Consider the following 20922-nt stretch of genomic DNA (forward strand, 5'->3'; position numbering starts at 1 on the left):
GACTGTCCCTGACCCTGGGTGATGAGGCTATAAGAAGGGGACTGTCCCTGCCCCTGGGTGATGAGGCTATAAGAAGGGGACTGTCCCTGTCCCTGGGTGATGAGGCTATAAGAAGGGGACTGTCCCTGCCCCTGGGTGATGAGGCTATAAGAAGGGGACTGTCCCTGCCCCTGGGTGATGAGGCTATGAGAAGGGGACTGTCCCTGCCCCTGGGTGATGAGGCTATAAGAAGGGGACTGTCCCTGGCCCTGGGTGATGAGGCTATAAGAAGGGGACTGTCCCTGGCCCTGGGTGATGAGGCTATAAGAAGGGGACTGTCCCTGTCCCTGGGTGATGAGGCTATAAGAAGGGGACTGTCCCTGTCCCTGGGTGATGAGGCTATAAGAAGGGGACTGTCCCTGTCCCTGGGTGATGAGGCTATAAGAAGGGGACTGTCCCTGTCCCTGGGTGATGAGGCTTTAAGAAGGGGACTTTCCTGTCCCTGGGTGATGAGGCTATAAGAAGGGGACTGTCCCTGCCCCTGGGTGATGAGGCTGTGATGAGGCTATGAGAAGGGGACTGTCCCTGCCCCTGGGTGATGAGGCTATAAGAAGGGGACTGTCCCTGCCCCTGGGTGATGAGGCTATAAGAAGGGGACTGTCCCTGTCCCTGGGTGATGAGGCTATAAGAAGGGGACTGTCCCTGTCCCTGGGTGATGAGGCTATAAGAAGGGGACTGTCCCTGTCCCTAGGTGATGAGGCTATGAGAAGGGAACAGTGGTTACCTGGATGGTTGTGGCAGCCAGTCTCATACTGATGAAGTGTTTCCTCTCCAGCAGAGCCCTGAAGCGGCGCTGCAGAGTGACGATACGGTTCAGGACCTCCCTGTGGAGCAACGCCTGCAGCCGCTGACGCTCCACCTCCCGCAGGAACACCTGACAGTGGACACAATGAGTGGCACATCATACACACACATATATATACACACTCTCACTGTTCAAGTATGGACCTCCCCCTCCCTGGATGATCAGACACAGGGGCACAAGAATTTCAGGAATGGAACTATGGGCTGCTAATTATAGACATCAAACCAAAGGAATCGTGCTGGACCCATCTATCAGTCTGTGTGTGTGTGTGTGTGTGTGTGTGTGTGTGTGTGTGTGTGTGTCAGAGGTACATACTTGGGGTATGTTCTTTATAACATCCTGTCTCCCAGAAAGACTACAGTGCTGGTAATATAATGTCACTGCTCCTTATTTTTCTGTTTGTATATTTAACTAAGTTCAATAACCTAAAGCAGGGCTGAATCTCCACCACCCCTGTGGAGACTGAAACTGATGGTCACCTACCACTCATGAAGACAAACATGATGGATCATTTTTTCTTCTAGCTAGAAGGACAATACAAGGCCTGTCTGTTCTGTTGTAGTATAGTTCATTAGCCCAGCATTTGTGTTTTAAGGATGTGCATTTGGCCACAAACGTTTCTATAGATAAGGCCTTATGGCACATCCTCATATCCCCATGGGGGTACAATATACTACAGAAAACAAGACAATTGGATACAATTAATAATACCTTGACTAAAAAGTCTCCATTTTATCCCTTCCTCTTGGTTTTAATCTACTGTAGTGACAGACAGCTGGGTGAATAGTACCATGGTTTTAATCTACTGTAGTGACAGGCAGCTGGGTGAATAGTACCATGGTTTTAATCTACTGTAGTGACAGGCAGCTGGGTGAATAGTACCATGGTTTTAATCTACTGTAGTGACAGGCAGCGGGGTGAATAGTACCATGGTTTTAATCTACTGTAGTGACAGGCAGCTGGGTGAATAGTACCGTGGTTTTAATCTACTGTAGTGACAGGCAGCGGGGTGAATAGTACCATGGTTTTAATCTACTGTAGTGACAGGCAGCTGGGTGAATAGTACCATGGTTTTAATCTACTATAGTGACAGGCAGCTGGGTGAATAGTACCATGGTTTTAATCTACTGTAGTGACAGGCAGCTGGGTGAATAGTACCATGGTTTTAATCTACTGTAGTGACAGACAGCTGGGTGAATAGTACCATGGTTTTAATCTACTATAGTGACAGGCAGCTGGGTGAATAGTACCATGGTTTTAATCTACTGTATGACAGGCAGCTGGGTGAATAGTACCATGGTTTTAATCTACTATAGTGACAGGCAGCTGGGTGAATAGTACCATGGTTTTAATCTACTGTAGTGACAGGCAGCTGGGTGAATAGTACCATGGTTTTAATCTACTGTAGTGACAGGCAGCGGGGTGAATAGTACCATGGTTTTAATCTACTGTAGTGACAGGCAGCTGGGTGAATAGTACCATGGTTTTAATCTACTGTAGTGACAGGCAGCGGGGTGAATAGTACCATGGTTTTAATCTACTGTAGCGACAGGCAGCGGGGTGAATAGTACATTACATTTACATTTTAGTCATTTAGCTGACGCTCTTATCCAGAGCGACTTACAGTAGTACCATGGTTTTAATCTACTGTAGTGACAGGCAGCGGGGTGAATAGTACCATGGTTTTAATCTACTGTAGTGACAGGCAGCTGGGTGAATAGTACCATGGTTTTAATCTACTGTAGTGACAGGCAGCTGGGTGAAAAGTACCATGGTTTTAATCTACTGTAGCGACAGGCAGCGGGGTGAATAGTACCATGGTTTTAATCTACTGTAGCGACAGGCAGCTGGGTGAATAGTACCATGCTTTTAATCTACTGTAGTGACAGGCAGCTGGGTGAATAGTACCATGGTTTTAATCTACTGTAGCGACAGGCAGCTGGGTGAATAGTACCATGGTTTTAATCTACTGTAGTGACAGGCAGCTGGGTGAATAGTACCATGGTTTTAATCTACTGTAGTGACAGGCAGCGGGGTGAATAGTACCATGGTTTTAATCTACTGTAGTGACAGGCAGCGGGGTGAATAGTACCGTGGTTTTAATCTACTATAGTGACAGGCAGCTGGGTGAATAGTACCATGCTTTTAATCTACTGTAGTGACAGGCAGCTGGGTGAATAGTACCATGGTTTTAATCTACTGTAGCGACAGGCAGCTGGGTGAATAGTACCATGGTTTTAATCTACTGTAGTGACAGGCAGCTGGGTGAATAGTACCATGGTTTTAATCTACTGTAGTGACAGCCAGCTGGGTGAATAGTACCATGGTTTTAATCTACTGTAGTGACAGGCAGCTGGGTGAATAGTACCATGGTTTTAATCTACTGTAGTGACAGGCAGCTGGGTGAATAGTACCATGGTTTTAATCTACTATAGTGACAGGCAGCGGGGTGAATAGTACCATGGTTTTAATCTACTGTAGCGACAGGCAGCTGGGTGAATAGTACCATGGTTTTAATCTACTGTAGTGACAGGCAGCGGGGTGAATAGTACCATGGTTTTAATCTACTGTAGTGACAGGCAGCGGGGTGAATAGTACCGTGGTTTTAATCTACTATAGTGACAGGCAGCTGGGTGAATAGTACCATGGTTTTAATCTACTGTAGTGACAGGCAGCTGGGTGAATAGTACCATGGTTTTAATCTACTGAAGTGACAGGCAGCTGGGTGAATAGTACCATGGTTTTAATCTACTGTAGTGACAGGCAGCGGGGTGAATAGTACCATGGTTTTAATCTACTGTAGTGACAGGCAGCGGGGTGAATAGTACCATGGTTTTAATCTACTGTAGTGACAGGCAGCTGGGTGAATAGTACCATGGTTTTAATCTACTGTAGCGACAGGCAGCGGGGTGAATAGTACCATGGTTTTAATCTACTGTAGTGACAGGCAGCTGGGTGAATAGTACCATGGTTTTGCCAACTTGGTATCCATCGGGTGCAAGGTCCACCTGGCCCAGGTACTGTCCGATGCCTTCCTGGGTGGCACTGGTGCCCTCGGGTAGCAGCACGCGGAAGTGACGGATGAAATCCTGCCAGGCAAGAAGAGAGAAAAGGAGAAACACACACAAAAAACGGTTATTATAAATGTAGGAGGCGGTCCTCAACGGCCACGGTGTCTACTGGTTGACTCTTCTCTATGGCACTGTACTGATCAGCTGTTTGGCTGGCCTTCTCTCCCTTGGTCTGAATCTGTCGCAGGCAGCACAAAACACTGCAGCCCCTGAGGATTGGCGCTGTTCATTTCTAAGTGACATCACCAGCCAGTCTGTAAAGGAACATCTCTTAGCTTCACTCTACAGGAGCGACACAGAGGACAAGATCCAGTTCGGGGCATATGTGGTTTTAGGGATAGTCCATGGTGATATTTACAGGGAGACTAACATCATCGAAAAAATATTCCCCCTCCCACTCCCCCAAACGGAGGCCCGTTGCCTGATGTCAACAAAGTCGGCAGTCTGGGAAACTGGTGAAGGCCGTAGGGGTGTGGCTGACTGACTGGGAAACAGATGCTGTGTTTTTACAATTACCCCCACAGGGCCGAGTGTTTCATTAAAGACTATAGAGGCCCTGTTCTCCACACTGATCTCAGGACAGTCTTCAGAAGATGACACGTGCTCCAGATATTTTTCATCATCATAGAGGACCGCAGCTCTAATATGTCAGGGGAATTCAGATAAATGAGAATGTCAAGTTGAGGCTAAAACTAGCTAGTGTTATGAGTAAGTTAATGAGGGTACGGGCGGGGCATTCCTTCTCGTTTCACCATCAAGGTTGTGTATTACAAACGTTCCATCACAGTGGTTTTGCCCGGTGATCTAATGTTTGGCTTCCACAGATGTAAACACTAGTTCCTTAGTTCCTTACAGGACAAGCAATATACAAAAATAAAGGTGATCATACTATAAACCTGAAGGATTTGCTAAAAGTACAGTAACAAGCTAGACAATCTATAACATTATTGTGACATTACTGTACCCAACTAGTGATATTCAAATGCCACCTAACTTAAGAGCACTGTCCTAATAGTCCCACTATACTATCATACAAACAACATCAAACTTAAAGTCTTCGGGACAATATGGCCACCACTTCAAATCGCAAGCAATTCATTTCTTACAGCAGACGCCTTTGTTTGCTCAATGAATATCATGACATGTTGCATACAACTGATCCCAATCACCAAGCCAACGGAAACACAGAAAGAAGTGGAAACAATGACTCAGACGTTGGACTTGACTCGGAGGTTACTGAGCAACAGAGGACTTGACTCGGAGGTTACTGAGCAACAGAGGACTTGACTCGGAGGTTACTGAGCAACAGAGGACTTGACTCGGAGGTTACTGAGCAACAGAGGACTTGACTCGGAGGTTACTGAGCAACAGAGGACTTGACTCGGAGGTTACTGAGCAACAGAGGACTTGACTCGGAGGTTACTGAGCAACAGAGGACTTGACTCGGAGGTTACTGAGCAACAGAGGACTTGACTCGGAGGTTACTGAGGAATAGAAGAAATTGCATCAGGGCTCGAGTCCACACCACCTTTGGACAGAAGGAAAATGTTAATGCAGTCACTAATGAGTGACTGAAACTTTCACTCTTTGTTTCAGGTTTCCAGGAGAGAAGACAGGCAGATTAACACTGACTAATGTCTACGATGTGAGTGCTTCCAGGAGGGAAGACAGGAGATGAACACTGACTAATGTCTACGATGTGAGACAGACTGGTAGATGGGGTAAATTAGGGTTGAGAGTGTGTGTGCATCTATGTATATATGTTTGTGTATGTGTGTGTGTGTGTATAAACTCAGCAAAAAAAGAAATGTCCCTTTTTCAGGACCCTGTCTTTCAAAGATAATTTGTAAAAATCCAAATAACTTCACAGATCTTCATTGTAAAGGGTTTAAACACTGTTTCCCATGCTTGTTCAATGAACCATAAACAATTAATGAACATGCACCTGTGTAACGGTCGAGAAGACACTAACACCTTACAGACGGTAGATAATTAAGGTCACAGTTATGAAAACTTAGGACACTAAAGAGGCCTTTCTACTGACTCTGAAAAACACCAAAAGAAAGATGCCCAGGGTCCCTGCTCACCTGTGTGAACGTGCCTTAGGCATGCTGCACGGAGCCGTGAGGACTGCAGATGTGGCCAGGGCAATAAATTGCAATGTCCGTACTGTGAGACGCCTAAGACAGCGCTACAGGGAGACAGGATGGACAGCTGATCGTCCTCGCAGTGGCAGACCACGTGTAACAACACCTGCACAGGATCGGTACATCCGAACATCACACCTGCGGGACAGGTACAGGATGGCAACAACAACTGCCCTAGTTACACCAGGAACGCACAATCCCTCCATCAGTGCTCTGACTGTCCGCAATAGGCTGAGAGAGGCTGGACTGAGGGCCTGTAGGCCTGTTGTAAGGCAGGTCCTCACCAGACATCACCGGCAACAAAGTCACCTAAGGGCACAAACCCACCGTTGCTGGACCAGACAGGACTGGCAAAAAGTGTTCTTCACTGACAAGTCGCGGTTTTGTCTCACCAGGGGTGATGGTCGGATTCGCGTTTATCGTCGAAGGAATGAGCGTTACACCGAGGCCTGTACTCTGGAGTGGGATCGATTTGGAGCTGGAGGGTCCGTCATGATCTGGGGCAGTGTGTCACATTCCCCCCAGAAATGTCTGGGAACTTGCAGGTGCCTTGGTGGAAGAGTGGGGTAACATCTCACAGTAAGAACTGGCAAATCTGGTGCAGTCCATGAGGAGATACACTGCAGTACTTAATGCAGCTGGTGGCCACACCAGATACTGACTGTTACTTTTGATTTTGACCCCCCCTTTGTTCAGGAACACATTCAATTTCTGTTAGTGACATGTCTGTGGAACTTGTTCAGTTTATGTCTCAGTTGTGGGATCTTGTAATGTTCATAAAAATATTTACACATGTTAAGTATGCTGAAAATAAACGCAGTTGACAGTGAGAGGACGTTTCTTTTTTGTTTGTGTGTGTGTGTGTAGGTGAGTTTGCGTACATGTCTGTGCATCTGTATAAAACCACTTACCTGGAAGGTGTACTTGATGCTGTAGCCTGACTGGCGGATGCGCACAGTCTCCAGCATACCCGTGTAGCGTAGCTGCCTGAGCACCAGGCCATCGTTGAAGCGCAGGGGCAGCTTCTCTGCATTGGAACGGATGCATTTGACAAAGTAGGGCTCTGATTGGCCCAGAGTCTCCATCAGCTTATTGAGAGAGGCCTGTGGTAGGACAGATCAGGGGTGCCATCATTAGTCCAAAGCGTTTATCAAAAAACACTTTACTCCAAACGGAAAACGTTTCTATTAGACAAATTCAGGTAGGCCCCTCCCTGTTTCGTTTGCTTCTGTTTGGTTCCTAGTGAATACATACCAGGGCATTGACGTCACCAAAAATATATTAAAACATCGTACAAACAGACAGAAATAATACACGGCACATTGGCTTTGTTGGTTTTATAGCAGGGAGGAGTGGTTTTGTTGGTGTACTGTGGCTTGTTTTATAGCAGGTAGGAGTGGTTTTGTTGGTGTACTGTGGCTTGTTTTATAGCAGGGAGGAGTGGTTTTGTTGGTGTACTGTGACTTGTTTTATAGCAGGGAGGAGTGGTTTTGTTGGTGTACTGTGGCTTGTTTTATAGCAGGGAGGAGTGGTTTTGTTGGTGTGAATGAATTGTTGTCCTATCTTTATAACCTTTTTTACCACATAATAAAAGACTGTATGATAAAAGGCTAGTGTGTCGTTAGCTGCTGTAGCATGGAGGGTCGGGGTGAGGAGAGAGACGGGTCCTCTTGGGTTCTCTTCCTCCGGACAACAAGAAACAGACTGGGTGAGGTCCATCTGATGACATACGTGCCGTGTGTGTGTGTGTGTGTGTGTGTGTGTGTGTGTGTGTGTGTGTGTGTGTGAGAGAGAGAGAGAAAGTGAGGGAATGTGTGTGTATGAATGTGTACATGTACAGTACCAGTCAACCCCCCCCCACCTTGTCACAACACAACTGATTGGCTCAAACGCATTAAGAAGGAAAGAAATTACACAAATTAACTTAAGGCACACCTGTTAATTGAAATGCATTCCACCTCATGAAGCTGGTTGAGAGAATGCCAAGAGTTTGCAAAGCTGTCATCAAGGCAAAGGGTGGCTACTTTGAAGAATCTCAAATATATTTTGATTTGTTGGGGTGAGGAGAGAGACACTTTTTTGGTTACTACATGATTTTATATATGTTATTTCATAGTTTTGATGTCTTCACCATTATTCTACAATGTAGAAAATAGTAAAAATAAAGAAAAACCATTGAACGACTAGGTCTGTCCAAGCTTTTGACTGGTACTGTATATATGTATATATACACACATACACATACACACACACACACACACACACACACACACACACACACACACACACACACACACACACACACACACACACACACATACATACATATATATATGTGTGTGTGTGGTTATTTCGGTGGCCAGGAATGCACTTCACCCCACTCTGCTCAGAAGATAAAAGCAATCAGCCACACAACAGGATGTGGGAAGTGATGTCACCACTCGCAGCCTTCTGCCCAGGCTTCCTGCCAGCCAGAGAGGGTTAGAGTACAGGCCAGGGCTGGGGGATAGGGGATTGTTGTTGTGGGGGTGGTCACGCCTCTTTACTCTCATACTGCGTCCCAAATGCCCCCCCTACTCCAGGTCCAGGTCAAAACTAGTGCACTATGTAGGGAAAAGGGAATGATTTGGGACTCGTCCTCCCCCACTGTGAGCCAGGAGCAATAGAGACAGCCAGGCATGAGAAAAGACACAACAGAGGAGTTAAGAAAGACAAGATGGTGGGAGGGGATGGAGAGAAGATTACAGCTGTGATAAAGGGGATGCTCATAACTGAGATGAGTTGACAACGTCCCCTTCTGTTTCATCAGCCTACTCAGCTGGTGTTAGAGAAGATGGGGACTTCCATATTTGGCGACTATTAAGTCTTTTTTAAACCTAGTTTGAAAGTAACTGTTCTTTCTGGAAGGTGTGCTGCGCCATTTTCCCTACATTTTCCCCAACATAGTCCAGCAATTTGAGTTCAACCAATGAGCATCAGCCCCTTGCCATATGAGAGACAGCTATCAAGATGCATATGATGAACACACAGCAGGACGAGAGCAATGACGTGTAGCACATATGTGATGAGGTACGCGATTTTCTGGGAACACTTTTGGCTTGTGAGCACTATTTTCAGAACTACTGGCTAAAAAGTATACAAAAGTGCTGGAGAATCTTTTTAATATAAAATAGCATATGGGTTTTATTCCTTTCTTTTTGACATGGTCAAATCTGCTCAACTGAGCTTAACATTCATCATCGGGGATCACACTAGTTTCCAAAGTGACAGAGACATGGAGATGTTCTGGACAAGAGATGCTTTTTATGGCCTATTAAATTGTACTATTTTCCCCATCCAGACATGATGTCATCGTTGTCTTTTGGGTGGGATGCTAAAAAGATGACAGACAGACAGACAGACAGACAGACAGACAGACAGACAGACAGACAGACAGACAGACAGACAGACAGACAGACAGACAGACAGACAGACAGACAGACGTTGTAAAAAGACGTTACAGGCTGGGACCAGACAGTGAGTGGACAGACAGGCAAGCAGGCAGAGGGAGGAGGTTGTAACAGACAGCTCATGGGACAACACCCAGAGTTCCAGAGAACATCCATAATGTCAGCTGGACTCAGCTGGTCACTTCCAATACACATCCCAGATAAGTGGAGTAGAGTGACGTTACCCCTAACCACTGATCTGAGGTCAGTTTTGTCTTTTATCCCCTGAAACACAGGTGTCAAACTCCAGTCCTCGAGGGCCTGCGGGTCATCGCTCCTCCCTTGCACTTGATTGATTAATTAATTAAGGTCACTGATTAGTTAGGAACTCCCCCCACTTTGTTGTCTAGGTCTAAATGGGCGTAATTGGACATGAATAGAAAAGATATATCAAAAACCAGCAGCCTCATGGCTCGCCAGGATTTAAGTTTGACACCCTTGCCCTAATAGTTAAGGGCATGATTTGGGAAAGATACACTGATCTGTGCCTAAGGGGGACTGACTGACCTGGAACTGAGCGCTGATGCTGGGTGGTTTCTTCTTCTTGTGGAGGTGGAGGAGGGACTTGGTGATGCGGTCGTGCAGCGTCAGGTTGCTGAGGTACTTTAGGGACTTGACGTCAAGCAAGTGCTGCGGTAACAGAGAAGAACACACAGCCAGTATGAGTCAACACTAGTACCATCACTAGAGGTTTAAACACAAGGTGGCTTAACAAGGTGGCTTAACAAGGTGGCTTACCTTTGGAAGACTGGGCTTTGATTTGTAGTTTTTGTTTCTCCTGGTAAAAGAGAGCAGATGGTTTTAGGGACAGAAGAATATCTACACTGCGTCTTCTCTACCAGGCCAAAATAGGGCTTAAAGAGGAGTGGTGTAGGAGGTTTGAGACAGAAACAGTCAGTCCTGACAGTAACTTAAGGAGTGGTGAAGGGGGTTTGAGACAGAAACAGTCAGTCCTGACAGTAACTTAAGGAGTGGTGTAGGAGGTTTGAGACAGAAACAGTCAGTCCTGACAGTAACTTAAGGAGTGGTGTAGGGGGTTTGAGACAGAAACAGTCAGTCCTGACAGTAACTTAAGGAGTGGTGTAGGAGGTTTGAGACAGAAACAGTCAGTCCTGACAGTAACTTAAGGAGTGGTGTAGGGGGTTTGAGACAGAAACAGTCAGTCCTGACAGTAACTTAAGGAGTGGTGTAGGGGGTTTGAGACAGAAACAGTCAGTCCTGACAGTAACTTAAGGAGTGGTGTAGGGGGTTTGAGACAGAAACAGTCAGTCCTGACAGTAACTTAAGGAGTGGTGTAGGGGGTTTGAGACAGAAACAGTCAGTCCTGACAGTAACTTAAGGAGTGGTGAAGGGGGTTTGAGACAGAAACAGTCAGTCCTGACAGTAACTTAAGGAGTGGTGTAGGAGGTTTGAGACAGAAACAGTCAGTCCTGACAGTAACTTAAGGAGTGGTGAAGGGGGTTTGAGACAGAAACAGTCAGTCCTGACAGTAACTTAAGGAGTGGTGAAGGGGGTTTGAGACAGAAACAGTCAGTCCTGACAGTAACTTAAGGAGTGGTGTAGGGGGTTTGAGACAGAAACAGTCAGTCCTGACAGTAACTTAAGGAGTGGTGTAGGGGGTTTGAGACAGAAACAGTCAGTCCTGACAGTAACTTAAGGAGTGGTGTAGGGGGTTTGAGACAGAAACAGTCAGTCCTGACAGTAACTTAAGGAGTGGTGAAGGAGGTTTGAGACAGAAACAGTCAGTCCTGACAGTAACTTAAGGAGTGGTGAAGGGGGTTTGAGACAGAAACAGTCAGTCCTGACAGTAACTTAAGGAGTGGTGAAGGGGGTTTGAGACAGAAACAGTCAGTCCTGACAGTAACTTAAGGAGTGGTGTAGGGGGTTTGAGACAGAAACAGTCAGTCCTGACAGTAACTTAAGGAGTGGTGTAGGGGGTTTGAGACAGAAACAGTCAGTCCTGACAGTAACTTAAGGAGTGGTGAAGGGGGTTTGAGACAGAAACAGTCAGTCCTGACAGTAACTTAAGGAGTGGTGTAGGGGGTTTGAGACAGAAACAGTCAGTCCTGACAGTAACTTAAGGAGTGGTGTAGGGGGTTTGAGACAGAAACAGTCAGTCCTGACAGTAACTTAAGGAGTGGTGTAGGAGGTTTGAGACAGAAACAGTCAGTCCAGACAGTAACTTAAGGAGTGGTGAAGGGGGTTTGAGACAGAAACAGTCAGTCCTGACAGTAACTTAAGGAGTGGTGTAGGAGGTTTGAGACAGAAACAGTCAGTCCTGACAGTAACTTAAGGAGTGGTGAAGGGGGTTTGAGACAGAAACAGTCAGTCCTGACAGTAACTTAAGGAGTGGTGGTGGTGGGTGGGTGACTGGTGTTAAACTAAGATGTTGAGTCACTCACATGAGGATGCCGTGGGCTCTCTCCAGGAGCTTGCTGCTGGTGGAGTTGACAAAAATTCCTCCGTCCTCTTCCGTGTTGGACCCGCTGGATGACAGGCGGCGCTGCCGCCCACCACGCCCATTCCAGCCCACACCATCCCTGGTTAGGAAGTTTCAAATGATCCACAGTTAAAAATATGCCTTGAGAAAATAGAGATTTCATTTTAGCTGGACAACTTGGAAAGAGCTAGGAAAAAGCTTAAATAAGAAAATTATTGACCAACATTGTCTGTATTTCATGTCCTGTAGACATATTAAGCACCACTGCAAATGGGATATGCTATCCTAGCCCTAGGTTCTGCAGTGTAAAGCCTCAGGCCTCAAGGTAAACCCTGGTCATCCTAGCCAAGCACCTGAACAAACAGCACGTTTTCCTATCAACACAGCGGCTCGGGTCGGTTAACGGTCAACCCCTAACACCAAAACCCTAACACCAAACCCCTTAAGCCCAGGAGAGAGAAAGACACTCCTGAGTAACCACTGGTAGTATACTGCATCAGGACTGGGGAGGAGAAGGAGATCCATCATGGATTCCACCCAGCAAGCCATCAGGGCTGGAGAGAAGGATATCCATCATGGATTCCACCCGGCAAGCCATCAGGGCTGGAGAGAAGGATATCCATCATGAATTCCACCTGGCAAGCCATCAGGGCTGGAGAGAAGGATATCCATCATGAATTCCACCTGGCAGGCCATCAGGGCTGGAGAGAAGGATATCCATCATGAATTCCACCCGGCAAGCCATCAGGGCTGGAGAGAAGGATATCCATCATGAATTCCACCCGGCAAGCCATCAGGGCTGGAGAGAAGGATATCCATCATGGATTCCACCCGGCAAGCCATCAGGGCTGGAGAGAAGGATATCCATCATGGATTCCACCTGGCAAGCCATCAGGGCTGGAGAGAAGGATATCCATCATGGATTCCACCCGGCAAGCCATCAAGGCTGGAGAGAAGGATATCCATCATGGATTCCACCTGGCAAGCCATCAGGGCTGGAGAGAAGGATATCCATCATGGATTCCACCCGGCAAGCCATCAGGACTGGAGAGTAGAAGGACATCCATCATGGATTCTACTCAGTAATCCATCCCAGCAGCCAGGGAGGAGAAGGCCATCCATCATGGATTCCACCCAGTAATCCATCCCAGCAGCCAGGGAGGAGAAGGCCATCCATCATGGATTCCACCCAGTAATCCATCCCAGCAGCCAGGGAGGAGAAGGCCATCCATCATGGGTTCCACCCAGTAGTCCATCCCAGCAGCCAGGGAGGAGAAGGCCATCCATCATGGATTCCAGCCAGTAATCCATCCCAGCAGCCAGGGAGGAGAAGGCCATCCATCATGGATTCCACCCAGTAATCCATCCCAGCAGCCAGGGAGGAGAAGGCCATCCATCATGGGTTCCACCCAGTAATCCATCCCAGCAGCCAGGGAGGAGAAGGCCATCCATCATGGGTTCCACCCAGTAATCCATCCCAGCAGCCAGGGAGGAGAAGGCCATCCATCATGGATTCCACCCAGTAATCCATCCCAGCAGCCAGGGAGGAGAAGGCCATCCATCATGGATTCCAGCCAGTAATCCATCCCAGCAGCCAGGGAGGAGAAGGCCATCCATCATGGATTCCACCCAGTAATCCATCCCAGCAGCCAGGGAGGAGAAGGCCATCCATCATGGGTTCCACCCAGTAATCCATCCCAGCAGCCAGGGAGGAGAAGGCCATCCATCATGGGTTCCACCCAGTAATCCATCCCAGCAGCCAGGGAGGAGAAGGCCATCCATCATGGGTTCCACCCAGTAATCCATCCCAGCAGCCAGGGAGGAGAAGGCCATCCATCATGGGTTCCACCCAGTAATCCATCCCAGCAGCCAGGGAGGAGAAGGCCATCCATCATGGGTTCCACCCAGTAATCCATCCCAGCAGCCAGGGAGGAGAAGGCCATCCATCATGGGTTCCACCCAGTAATCCATCCCAGCAGCCAGGGAGGAGAAGGCCATCCATCATGGGTTCCACCCAGTAATCCATCCCAGCAGCCAGGGAGGAGAAGGCCATCCATCATGGGTTCCACCCAGTAATCCATCCCAGCAGCCAGGGAGGGAGGTTTGTTTTCACACTCAGACTCATAATGATTTATACACCAACTCCTACTGGGTCTGTGGCCATACACAACGACATGTTAAACACGGTATCCATGTGGGAGTACATATAGAACATATATGTTACTAATGTGGGGGCTCCGTCTTTCCTACAAGCAGGACGGGGTCAGAGGTTAGACACGGGTCCATGGGGTGGTGTCATGGGTGATAAGTCCAAGGCAAGACAAACAGGTGAAGACTTACAGAACAGTAGTGTTGTTGGGAGTCAGGCCAAATGTTGGAATGTATACTATTTGTTACATCTCTAAAGATGTAAGACTGTTTGTTACACAAACCACGTCTACATGAAATATGAGGGGGGAAACAAAGAAAGCCATTTGTCTTCGGATTGTACCGTTTGATGTGGTCACCCAAACAAAAATGGTTACTCATTGTCTTAGGGTTTTATTTGCATAAAAAACAATGAACACCAAAGTATTTATTTGCTAAGTCATAGTAAAACAACACTGAGGTCTCAAAGTATTTCGTTTTTACAGCCCAATCTAGGATCCCATGGTTTTTGTAATATTTTATTTTGTGGTTAAACCGATGGGGGGGAAAACATGGCTTACATTTCAAACATATTTTGCTCTGTTTCGTGCATCCACAGCCAAGAAAAGTTTGGACAGTGGAGACAGATTGAAAATAAGACTGAGCGTAAATGACTGTGTCTCTTGATTTGGACTTAGCAGGACCTGTTTAGATTTCTCTTCATACAGGTCATGGAAGAGACCCAAAAGACCTACTTTAGCCAAGTTACAGGAAGTAATCAGGTCTAAAATTCATATAAAGAACAGAGTAAATCCTGAAACCCAGTGGTGAGATATATTTCCAATTTAAAACAGGCCTCCCAATAAGTTTTGATGATTTAAACTGGAGACCTATAACTCTGTTGCCTAGGGAATTGCACTTATAGCACTAAAGCAATATAAACAAAATGCCCTGGTGGAAATAAATTAGGTTTCCACCCTGACCACACTTGAGACTAACCCTAGAAATATGAAAACGAGTAAGAAATATTTCAGTTGCCAGTTCTGAAATATGGATACTTGTTCCTATCCACCCCTTTTTCCAATTTTCACCTAAAATGACATACCCAAATCGAACTGCCTGTAGCTCAGGACCTGAAGCAAGGATATGCATATTCTTGATACCATTTGAAAGGAAACAATTTGAAGTTTGTGGAAATGTGAAGTGAATATAGGAGAATATAACACATTAGATCTGGTAAAAGATAATACATAGAAAAAAACATGCGTTTAAAAAAAATATTTTTTGTACCATCATCTTTGAAATGCAAGAGAAAGGCCATAATGTATTATTCCAGCCAAGGTGCAATTTAGATTTAGGCCACTAGATGGCAGCAGTGTATGTGCAAAGTTTTAGACTGATCCAACGAACCATTGCATCTCTGTTCAAAAGTTTGTATAAGTTTATTAATACATTTTCAAGTTCATAACTCCTCAAACAATAGCGTGGTATTATTTTACTGTAATAGCTACTGTAAATTGGACAGTGCAGTTAGATAAATTCTTGTTAAAGCTTCTCCAATATCAGATATGTCTATGTCCTGGGAAATGTTCTTGTTACTAACAACCTCATGCTAATCGCACTAGCCAACATTAGCTCAACCGTCCCGTGGGGGACCCACCGATCCTGTAGAGGTTTTAACCCCATAGCATGACATTACTGCCCCCTAGAGCCCCATATTCAAATTCAAATCAAATTTATTTATATAGCCCTTCTTACATCAGCTGATATCACAAAGTGCTGTACAGAAACCCAGCCTAAAACCCCAAACAGCAAGCAATGCAGGTGTAGAAGCACGGTGGCTAGGAAAAACTCCCTAGAAAGGCCAAAACCTAGGAAGAAACCTAGAGAGGAACCAGGCTATGAGGGGTGGCCAGTCCTCTTCTGGCTGTGCCGGGTGGAGATTATAACAGCACATGGGCTAGATGGTCAAATGTTCATAAGAGCCCCATACCCCCTAATTAACCCCATAGCATGACATTACTGCCCCCTAGAGCCCCATACCCCCTAATTAACCCCATAGCATGACATTACTGCCCCCTAGAGCCCCATACCCCCTAATTAACCCCATAACATGCCTTGCTCAAGGGCACATCGACAGATTTTTCCCCTAGTCAGCTCGGGGATTCAAACCAGCAATTTTTTGGTTACTGGTCCAATGCGGTTAACCGCTAGGCGACAACATATCTCAGCATACACTGTACAGTACACAGGTGGTCTTACCGTGGAGATTTCTCGTTGAGCGTGTTGCTACCCTGCAGGTCCGACAGCGGTGTTCGTAGACTCTTCCTGACCACACCTGAGCCGGGAGAGACAGGGAAGGAGGAGAACACAACAAGGTGAGAGGACACGCAAAGATGGACCAGGCCAAAGCCAGACCAATGTTAGACCCCAGGACAGTACCAGTTCTAACTCAGTGGACAGAACTGGGCTGTTTCTGGTTGTAATGATGTCATAATGACAGTTCCATGTATCCAAATGTCTGATTTAAATCAGGTTATATGGTGCTAAAAATAATGGAGGTTAACAGTGAGTGTCTGCTGTTAGCGTGGTTGTGAGAATTATGGAAGTCTGGAAGATCCATTTTGGAAGCGTTACTCAGTTTAGTTTGGACTAATGATTAACAAGGGTTTTAGTTCACTGTATGGACACTGTTAAAGACAGTTATTGGAAACATGCCTTTTATAATTGGGAAGGTCCAACACTAAGAACCACAATTCTAACTCCCCAGAAACCAAATATTTATATAAACCCATGATTCATGAATCATCCTGATATTCCAATAAACATCTCTTTTCTCGGAAGATGGTATTCTATGAAGAATTTGATGACGATATACATGAAGATCGAGAGGAGAATCTATAACTTTGTGGTCAAATATCCAAAATATAATTGAGCTGAATTTTTGCATTTAAAAAGAACAATGGGTGCTTCTGGATCATGTTTAAAGGAACCATTGTAGCTCTGAAGCCAAAATATACATGCACTCAATTCAGAGGCACCTATTTGAGTGAGATATTGTTGGCCTCCAATTGGAGAAAACAAACCGGTTTTGTCAGGAAAGCATTTTTCAATAACTGTGACTGTTGTGTTTTTGGCAGCTGTGAGGTTTCCCTCAATCTGATTGGCTTATGACAGCTGGCAGAGGAGATGATGTAATCCATACACCAACATTCCATCTTCAAGTCGTGAAACCTCTGCCAATCACACACAGTGAGAGAAAACAGAGCATCTAGAAAGCATCCCATCACTGAGAAAGTGATTTGAAGTGAACTACATTCTAGCAACTCATTTCAGACTGGTTCAAGGCTGTATGCTATATGGTTTTCAGTATCATCAGTAAGTTCTGCTATATCCGGCGCTGTTGAAGGGTAACAAGAGAAGAAAAAACAGTTGGCTACAAGCTCTTAAAAACTGTGCTTGGTGTGGACTTTGCGTTGAAAAACCTTGTGTGTTTTTCTAGAACACTTGAAGAGGGATATTATTGGTTTGTGTGTGAATAGGTTAGTTAGATTTACATGAGGGAGAGATGGAGGGACGGGTGGAAACCCCTCCAAACCAACCCCCATCCCTTACATGGAAACCATACCCGTCCAGATCGTCCCCTAGACCCTACCTGTGGGCACTTCAAGTAGATCTGAGATGATTGGAATATGGTAATAGGATAAGCATAAACAAACAATATGGTAATAGCACAACCATGCCCTCTGATAGGCTAGATGTTCTCTTTATTTCAGTTGTGGGGGGGTGCAGACTAGTGACATGGTGGACCAGTGAGATGAGCCCTGATCTACGCCCCCCTGCCCCTGAGCAGGTACCAGGGCAGGGTAACAGGCCAGGGCCACCAGGGAAACATGTGATGGTGGTGGTGATGGTGGAGACTAGTGGTGTTACTGTGTCTTACCCCAGACCACAGTGTGGATTAAACAGGAGGTTAGAGTGCCTGTCACCATGCTAACAGGACCGTTCAGTGCTGGGTCGCCCCACAATCACAGAGTTAGTGAGAAGGTGGGGGGGGGGGGGGGGACTAGCATAGGCTCATACTAGATCACATGCAAGACTGGCTGTTAAGACACATACAGGTGCATGCAGAGATTGGGGGAGGGGGAGAGGAGACCAACAAGCATCTAATTTAACGGAAGGATGAATAGAAACATTATACCTTCTAGGTTCACCTACTAAATATCTAGACCGTACAGGTAGATGGCAAATGCTGTGGAACTAAACTACTGATTTTAATGAAGAGTAAACAAGAGATCTTGGGGTTTTAAATTAGTTCCCCCTCACAAAAAGTATATCTAAAGAACGCTATAATTCAACTCGTCTGATGCTGTTGGTCTACTTCACCCCTACGGTTACCCCTCACAGTTGCATGAAAGTGAGGAGAGAGAGGTATTGTGGGAAATGCAGTCTTACTGTACTTCTCCTCTTTGCACCTCTGCAGGATCTCTAAACTTCTCTGATGCACAGGGTGATGCAGAAAGCTAAAACTATCCACACTGCACAAAACTGCACAGGGAGCAGCGGCATCATGCCCTTGGGAAGCAAAAAAAAAAGAGAAGAAAACAAAAACAAACAAAAAAAGAAAGAGAGAAAAGACAGATTAGACAGCAGGAAGAATGAAGAGCAGCAGACTAGGAGAGATACCTGCCAGACGATCAGCAGACAGGATATACACCACATTCAAACTGCAGTTGGGGTCAGAGGTGGGATGCGTTGTGGTTCTAGGAGGGTGAGTTTGACTAACGGTGACAGAGTTAACCTGCTGGCTATTTCCCCTCCTTCACACGCCGTCAGCTTTAGAAGATCATGATGTCATCAGTGATCCATATTAAAATTCAAAACTCCATGTCCCCTTTGACAGTGTTACATTTACATTTGGTGTGAGCACATCTCTGAATGAGTAATCAAGAATTTGAACATTGAGTCAGGTTTTTGACACACATTTCCGCCAATTGGTATGGGGCCCCAGCAGTTGGTATTGACGCTCACACATAAGGAAATGAATCAATGTCTTTACTGCTTTGTCAGCATGGAAGTTACACTATGTCAAAGTGTATTTAAGAATCAAAAAGGCTATAGTTGGTTATCTAGGAGTGTACAGTTCATATGGCTGAATCACAATGTCAATGTGTCTATGTTCAGTGCAGGCAGACAAGAGGTAGCAGCACTGTAGACTAAAGGATTGAGGGACAGAAGGCACCACTGTAGACTAAAGGATTGAGGGACAGAAGGCACCACTGTAGACTAAAGGATTGAGGGACAGAAGGCACCACTGTAGACTAAAGGATTGAGGGACAGAAGGCACCACTGTAGACTAAAGGATTGAGGGACAGAAGGCACCACTGTAGACTAAAGGATTGAGGGACAGAAGGCACCACTGTAGACGAAAGGGTTGAGGGACAGAAGGCACCACTGTAGACTAAAGGATTGAGGGACAGAAGGCACCACTGTAGACTAAAGGGTTGAGGGACAGAAGGCACCACTGTAGACGAAAGGGTTGAGGGACAGAAGGCACCACTGTAGACTAAAGGATTGAGGGACAGAAGGCACCACTGTAGACTAAAGGGTTGAGGGACAGAAGGCACCACTGTAGACTAAAGGGTTGAGGGACAGAAGGCACCACTGTAGACTAAAGGATTGAGGGACAGAAGGCACCACTGTAGACTAAAGGGTTGAGGGACAGAAGGCACCACTGTAGACGAAAGGGTTGAGGGACAGAAGGCACCACTGTAGACTAAAGGATTGAGGGACAGAAGGCACCACTGTAGACTAAAGGGTTGAGGGACAGAAGGCACCACTGTAGACGAAAGGGTTGAGGGACAGAAGGCACCACTGTAGACTAAAGGATTGAGGGACAGAAGGCACCACTGTAGACTAAAGGGTTGAGGGACAGAAGGCACCTCTGTAGACTAAAGGATTGAGGGACAGAAGGCACCACTGTAGACTAAAGGATTGAGGGACAGAAGGCACCACTGTAGACTAAAGGGTTGAGGGACAGAAGGCACCTCTGTAGACTAAAGGATTGAGGGACAGAAGGCACCACTGTAGACTAAAGGGTTGAGGGACAGAAGGCACCACTGTAGACTAAAGGGTTGAGGGACAGAAGGCACCACTGTAGACTAAAGGATTGAGGGACAGAAGGCACCACTGTAGACTAAAGGGTTGAGGGACAGAAGGCACCTCTGTAGACTAAAGGATTGAGGGACAGAAGGCACCACTGTAGACTAAAGGGTTGAGGGACAGAAGGCACCACTGTAGACTAAAGGATTGAGGGACAGAAGGCACCACTGTAGACTAAAGGATTGAGGGACAGAAGGCACCTCTGTTGACTAAAGGGTTGAGGGACAGAAGGCACCACTGTAGACTAAAGGGTTGAGGGACAGAAGGCACCACTGTAGACTAAAGGATTGAGGGACAGAAGGCACCACTGTAGACTAAAGGATTGAGGGACAGAAGGCACCTCTGTTGACTAAAGGGTTGAGGGACAGAAGGCACCTCTGTTGACTAAAGGGTTGAGGGACAGAAGGCACCACTGTAGACTAAAGGGTTGAGGGACAGAAGGCACCACTGTAGACTAAAGGGTTGAGGGACAGAAGGCACCACTGTAGACTAAAGGGTTGAGGGACAGAAGGCACCACTGTAGACTAAAGGATTGAGGGACAGAAGGCACCACTGTAGACTAAAGGATTGAGGGACAGAAGGCACCACTGTAGACTAAAGGATTGAGGGACAGAAGGCACCTCTGTTGACTAAAGGGTTGAGG

The 20922-nt window shown here is 46.3% G+C and overlaps 1 protein-coding gene across 12 annotated transcripts in view; it reads right to left on the bottom strand.

Annotated features, from left to right (window-relative positions):
* Nucleotides 1-20922, bottom strand: part of LOC115203512 (unconventional myosin-IXAa) — a 200586-nt gene that overhangs the window by 41176 nt on the left and 138488 nt on the right. For 11 of the 12 annotated variants that reach the window (XM_029768256.1, XM_029768259.1, XM_029768257.1 and 8 more), the window contains 8 exons: nucleotides 18573-18692; nucleotides 16380-16455; nucleotides 11953-12090; nucleotides 10289-10328; nucleotides 10058-10180; nucleotides 6974-7165; nucleotides 3811-3933; nucleotides 764-913 (listed from right to left, as the gene is read on the bottom strand). In XM_029768256.1, the coding sequence (XP_029624116.1) occupies nucleotides 764-913; nucleotides 3811-3933; nucleotides 6974-7165; nucleotides 10058-10180; nucleotides 10289-10328; nucleotides 11953-12090; nucleotides 16380-16455; nucleotides 18573-18692 (962 nt within the window). The remainder of the gene's footprint in view (nucleotides 1-763; nucleotides 914-3810; nucleotides 3934-6973; nucleotides 7166-10057; nucleotides 10181-10288; nucleotides 10329-11952; nucleotides 12091-16379; nucleotides 16456-18572; nucleotides 18693-20922) is intronic. The other variant, XM_029768263.1, reaches the window with a different exon arrangement.

This window comes from Salmo trutta, chromosome 12 (genome assembly GCF_901001165.1).
Source record: "Salmo trutta chromosome 12, fSalTru1.1, whole genome shotgun sequence".
Classification (NCBI taxonomy): Eukaryota; Metazoa; Chordata; class Actinopteri; order Salmoniformes; family Salmonidae; genus Salmo; species Salmo trutta.